This window comes from Corvus brachyrhynchos, unplaced genomic scaffold, assembly GCF_000691975.1.
Source record: "Corvus brachyrhynchos isolate BGI_N302 unplaced genomic scaffold, ASM69197v1 scaffold46, whole genome shotgun sequence".
In the NCBI taxonomy this organism is placed as follows: Eukaryota; Metazoa; Chordata; class Aves; order Passeriformes; family Corvidae; genus Corvus; species Corvus brachyrhynchos.
Genome location: NW_008238838.1, coordinates 1857599 through 1863494, shown reverse-complemented (window position 1 = coordinate 1863494; position 5896 = coordinate 1857599). Strand labels below are relative to the sequence as shown.

The 5896-nt window shown below is 38.8% G+C and overlaps 1 protein-coding gene across 1 annotated transcript in view; it reads right to left on the bottom strand.

Annotated features, from left to right (window-relative positions):
• The window catches only part of PKNOX2 (PBX/knotted 1 homeobox 2), a 46321-nt gene that overhangs the window by 21796 nt on the left and 18629 nt on the right, over nucleotides 1-5896 (bottom strand). The window contains 1 exon segment of the mRNA XM_008636895.2: nucleotides 1-69. Coding sequence (XP_008635117.2) covers nucleotides 1-69 — 69 coding nt within the window.

The following is a 5896-nucleotide window of genomic DNA, read 5'->3' as shown; positions in this document are numbered from 1 at the left end:
GGCCGCCGCCGCTGGCGTGGTGAGATGCACAGGCTGGGCTTTGGTGGGCTGCTGGGCTGTGGCTGTCATCTGGGGAGGGCAGGGAATAAAGGAGAGAGGAAGAAAAGAATATCAGATCCAATAAAAATAGGGTTTGTTGCACTTTTCCACGCCTTCTGCATGGAGTTTTGGAAGTTCGGGACGCAGCGCTCTATTGGGGCTCTGTGCAGGGTGGGTTTGGGGGAGGTAAAACATGCACAGGCATTTTATCTTTGCCTGGAAAGAGAAGGCTTAGGGTTTTACCACATTTTTCCCCACTTTTTCCACTTTTCACGAGGGGAAAATAGAGAAAAAAGTCCCCCCATCTTTATTGTGTGGGGTAATTTAGGAAGGGTTGTTTCACACGAGTCCCAGATTAAATCAGCTGCGACGCTTTGGTTTGCCAAGAGCTTTTTCAAAGCAGGTATTACTGTCTAGACACAGTCATTTTCAATTTTATCCCAAAATTAGGTGTGCCTCTTCCAGCTCACCAAGCCCAGCAATGACTCATCTCAGAGCTGGGAGAAGACAGCCAAAAAAAATCACACTTTTTTTGGTGCCCGTGCCCAAATCACCCAGCTTTAGCCCCGGTGCTGTCGACACATCCCGGGAATGTGCTGTGCAATAAATCATCCTGCCACAAACATTGTGTTTCTTTTAAAAACAGCAGCGATTTTAGGTAAATATAAATCTTTTAGATGGGAGATGTGCCTGTGCCATTGCTCCTGAGAATGCCTGAGCGTCCTCCCAGCATCACCCCAAAAGTGCCACCCTCTGGAACAGGGTAAAAGCTGTTCAGGGGCAGTTTGCACTTAAAACCATCAATTCCATTAAAAAAACTCCGAATGATTTGCTGTCAGCCTTCAGACAGGTCCAACGTGGGCTCCGTGTTATCCTCACAAGATTCCGTTAAAAAAAAATTTCAGGGAGAATTCGAAACGCTTGGGGTTCAAATGCATCAGCAGCACCCCAAATCCAGCAGTTTTAGCCTAAAATCCCAGTGGAAAATTATTTCAGAGTGGTCAGTTTGCTTGCTTCGCTGTTGAAATTTGTCAAAAAATGAGTATTTGCCTATTTTTACTGGTAAATGTTCAGTTGTCCCTCAAGGCACAGAGCAAAAGGAAGCTCTGGCTCTTTCTAAATATGATATATATAATTTATTTATTTGTCTAATATACTTATTTCTATGTCTATATATAATTATATATTATCTATATTTATATAATGCTTCCTCCTGTCTGTGTTTTGACATAAATACTATATATTATTTATTTGTCTGATACACTAATGTATTTATTTCTGTGTTTATATAGAAATGGGCTTATATGTAGTTTTCATTTATTTGTCTAACATGCCTCTAAATTTATTTGTGATTATTAATATAGAAAAATGTTCATATACACAAATTATCGTGTCATTAATTAATGTAAATGCATACATATGTATATTTATACACAAATATGTAAAACTTTGCAAACCCAAGCTGGACCAAAATCATGACACCTTTTGCTTTTAAAATGTTTGCCTTTAATATCTCCAGCCTGACCTTTTGCTGTCGCTTTTTTTCCACTTCTTTTTCTTTTCAATCCCCTTTATTGTTCATAACTCCAAAGTTGGGCTCCAGCACCTGCAAATTCACTTGGTGCTATTTCATTTCCAACTCTCCCAACTCTCCCGACAGGTTCCATTTCTGTCCCTCCTCCCTTCCCTGGTGCTAAAGAAATGAGTGAAATTTGGGCTTCGCTTCCCCTTCTGATCCCAGCAGTTTGGATTTCTCTTCCTTCCCCCCCATTTTCCATTTAAAACCCAGATGCCAACAGATCTCGGGATGCTCCAGCCATGCCACTGAATATCTCCTCATCCTCTTTCCCTTTCCCCCCTTTTTTCTCCCTTTTATCTCCATGGAAAATTACATTTATGCAGGGAAAAATGGCTTTTTCCCCCAACATTTTCCCTTTTTTTTTATCCCCCCTCATCACACTTATTTACCAGGATTCCAAAGCCCTTTTTGCATCCTGCCAAGCTGACTATTTCCAGCCAAGTCTGCAACTAATTGAGCTATTACCCAAAAAAAAAAAGCCTCCTCTGGGGCTGCTCCGAAGCCATTACCTCACCTTGGACTAAAGAAAAGAATAAAAAATAAGTAAAAATAATTCCAAGTCCATGGAAAAAGAGGTGAGAGGATGCTGGGATGGGGGGATTTGCAGCTGAATAGGGAGGAAGGAAAACACAGAGCCAAAAATGGCATTTGGGGGAGCAGGTGGGGATAAGAAAGGAGGGAAAAGGCAGCAGGTTCCTGGTAGTGGGAAAATGGGGAAAATAGGGGGAAATATTTGGGCATAAAACTTGTAAACATTGATAAAAAATGCAGGTGGGTTTTGGTTTTTGGCTTTTTGTTTCCCCTGGAAAATGGCCAAAAATAGTTGCAGGAGGGGGGAAAAAAAAGGTGAACAAAAAAGGAAAATAAAAAGTACAAAAAAGTTACGTTCAAAAAGCAGCAAAAAAGTGAAGAAAAAATTCTAATGATGACAATAATTATGGAAACTGTGAAAAATTCGTTAAAATATGCTTCAAATATGTTCAGAATGTGTTTACAAATACACTGGAAAATTTTTAAAATGTTACAAATATGTTCAAAGATGTACAAATTAAAAAATGTTTTATAAATATGTTAAAATTTATTTAAAGCATAGAAAAATGTAAAAAATATGTTTGCAATTACGTAAGAAACCAAAATGCTTTCAAATGTAGAAAATACATTAAAAGATGCTAAAATGTTGAAAAAATTTTAAATTATGTTAAAAATGTCCTTTAAAATACATTTTAAGTGAAGAACATGGGAAAAAATGACAAAAGGCTTTAAAGATGATGTTAAAATTTATTTAAAGCATAGAAAAATGTAAAAAATATGTTTGCAATTACGCAAGAAACCAAAATGCTTTCAAATGTAGAAAATACATTAAAAGATGCTAAAATGTTGAAAAAATTTTAAATTATGTTAAAAATGTCCTTTAAAATACATTTTAAGTGAAGAACATGGGGAAAAACGACAAAAGGCTTTAAAGATGAAAAAAAAAAATTGTAAAAAAAGAAAGCAACAGTGAAATTTTAAAAGTAATACAAAAATAGTAAAAAACCATTTCAAAATCCCTGAGTTTTTGCAAAGCTCCTGGGTCGAGCAGATGTTTTTGAGATGCTGTTTGCTCGATGCTGCCCGAGCTGTGTATGACATCGCTGGGTTTGGGTATTGCACATTTCTGGGGTTCAGAAATGTAATCCACAAACTACAAATTCTCAAATTATCAATTCCCAAATTACAAATTCCCACATTACAAATTTCTGGGGTTCAGGGATGACATTGCTGGGTTTGGATCTAACACATTGCTGGGGTTCAGGGATGTAATCCACAAACTACAAATTCACAAACTACAAATTCCCAAATTACAAATTCCCAATTACAAATTCCCAATTTACAAATTCCCAAATTACAAATTCCCAAATTACAAATTTCGGGGATTCGGGGATGACATTTGTGGGTTTGGATCTAACACATTGCTGGGGTTCAGGGATGTAATTCACAAACTACAAATTCTCAAATTATAAATTCCCAAATTACAAATTTCTGGGGTTCGGGGATGACATTTGTGGGTTTGGATCTAACACATTGCTGGGGTTCAGAAATGTAATCCACAAACTACAAATTCTCAAGTTATCAATTCCCAATTTACAAATTCCCAATTACAAATTCCCAATTACAAATTCCCACATTACAAATTTCGGGGGTTCAGGGATGACATCTGGGGGTTTGGATCTAACACATTGCTGGGGTTCAGGGATGATATTTCTGGGCTTTTCCCTTCTTTTGGAAGGTCTCTGCTGATATTGGTGGCTGCTCCTGGGCTCCAGGGGGGCTTCCCACAGGTTTCAATGCCATAATCCCCCTTCTTTAGATTTTATTTTGGCCAAAGACATCATGTGCAGAGAGCAAATCCCCTAAATCATCATTTACCCCATTCTTTAGTGTTTTGCTGGGAAATTCCTCCACTGCCATCATATATGAGCCCAAAAACCTGCTGAGGACACCAGGAACTGGGGGGGGTTTGTGGCTCCTACTGAAAAATCACAATCTCCACCCAAATTTTAACCTGTGACTTTTTCAAAACTGATTTTATAAATAAAAAGATAGAGCTACGTTAGTAAATTTTTATTTTTGTCCCTGTTACAACCACCTAGAAAGCACATTTTAGGGGGAGGAGGAGAGGAGGAAAGATACTTTTATCGCTTTCTGTGTTGCAAATTATAAAAAATCAACTTCTCCATTCAATCTTTAATTTTTTTTCAATATATATTTATAGAGTAAGTTATTTATTTATTTATTTGTCATTTTTGTCCCTATTGTAACCACCTGGGGGGAGGGGGAAGATGCTTCTTATCATTTTCCGGGGTGAAATTTATGAAAAATTAACATCTCCACCCAATTTTTTAGCAACACTTTTTCTTAAATGTTTTTAAAATAAGCAAATAAATAAATAAACAAATAATTCTCCCTTCCTCCCTATTTTTGGCCCTGTTGTGACCACCTAAGGAGCATTTTTTGGTAGGGCAAAGCTGCTTTCACCACTTTTGGTGCTAAAAATACCTATTTTTAAAACAACCTCTTTTTGCCAATGAAATGGCTGAAGACTCTTCCTCAGCTTTTTGCTTTAATTCATTACAGGAAACTGGTTTTTATGGAGACTAATTTTCAACAGGTAAAGTACTCAAGGAGTGCAGCCATGCTTGGTGTAAAAGATGCTCCACGTTACACTCCTGTAACAGATTCCAGTGATGAATGAAGCATTTTTTCCTTCCAAAAGGCAACTTTTCCCATAATTTTTGCTTTTTTTTGCATGTTTCTGACAGTGAGGCTGACAGCTTGCACAGCCTCTGCTGTAAAACCCGAATGCAAAGCTCCCCAAATCCCTTTTTTTAGCACTCTTCTCCCCAAAGTGGTTCCCTTGATGAGGAGGAGCTCATTGTATCTCTGATAATCAATAATATTTTCGCTTATCACCAGTCCCCTCCATTTCTTCCCCATCTTTGGGGAGAAGAAATTTGTGTAATTTGCTTTTCCAAACCCTAGAAATCCCAAATCTTCGGGTGAAAAGTTCACAGCAGTCACAGACGAGCCCAAAAAAAAAAAATCAATTCTTGGCTGCAGCTTTCCCTCCAAACCCACTAAACAGAAAGAGAAATGCTTGAGCAACCCCCTTGATAAGGTAAAAAAGGCAGGATTTGGTCAGCAATGCTCCTGATGGTCCCCAAAATTCAAAGTATCAGAAGAGGGGGCAGATAAGGGACAGGGGTGGGGAAGGTAGAGGGGATGTCTCCAAAGGATGCTACAGCAAATGTCGGCTATTTTAGAAGTCCCTTAAATTGCCCATTAGGACTAAAGCGTGGTGCAGCTCCCCGCTGTGGAAGCGAGAAAGGGAAAAAAAATTTGGAAAAAAAAGCCCTACTCGAAGCAGAGCAGCGAAGCGAGTAAATGATGACACAGAAGTTGGAGGAGCCATAAAAGCCCCACCGAGGTGTCGTTTGTGAGAAGTGACCTTTTCCCACCAAAGGAAATGAGTAGAAAGGAGACACGGGCGGCTTCAAGGGGGGGGGAAAGTCAATTTATTTATTTTAGCTTGCGGAGGGCAGGCTTGGGGGTTTGGGGTTTTTTGTGGGGTGTTTTTTTTTGGTGGTGAGGGGAGATTTTTCTGCTTTTGCAGATGAGAGATGCAGCAAATGGGGAAAAACGTGAAATCTTCCGTATGAACTGAAAAAAAAAAGCTGCTTTGAACATGGAGCTGGCTCAGTGCCAATACAGATCACCCCTGTTCAGTCATTGTAGCTG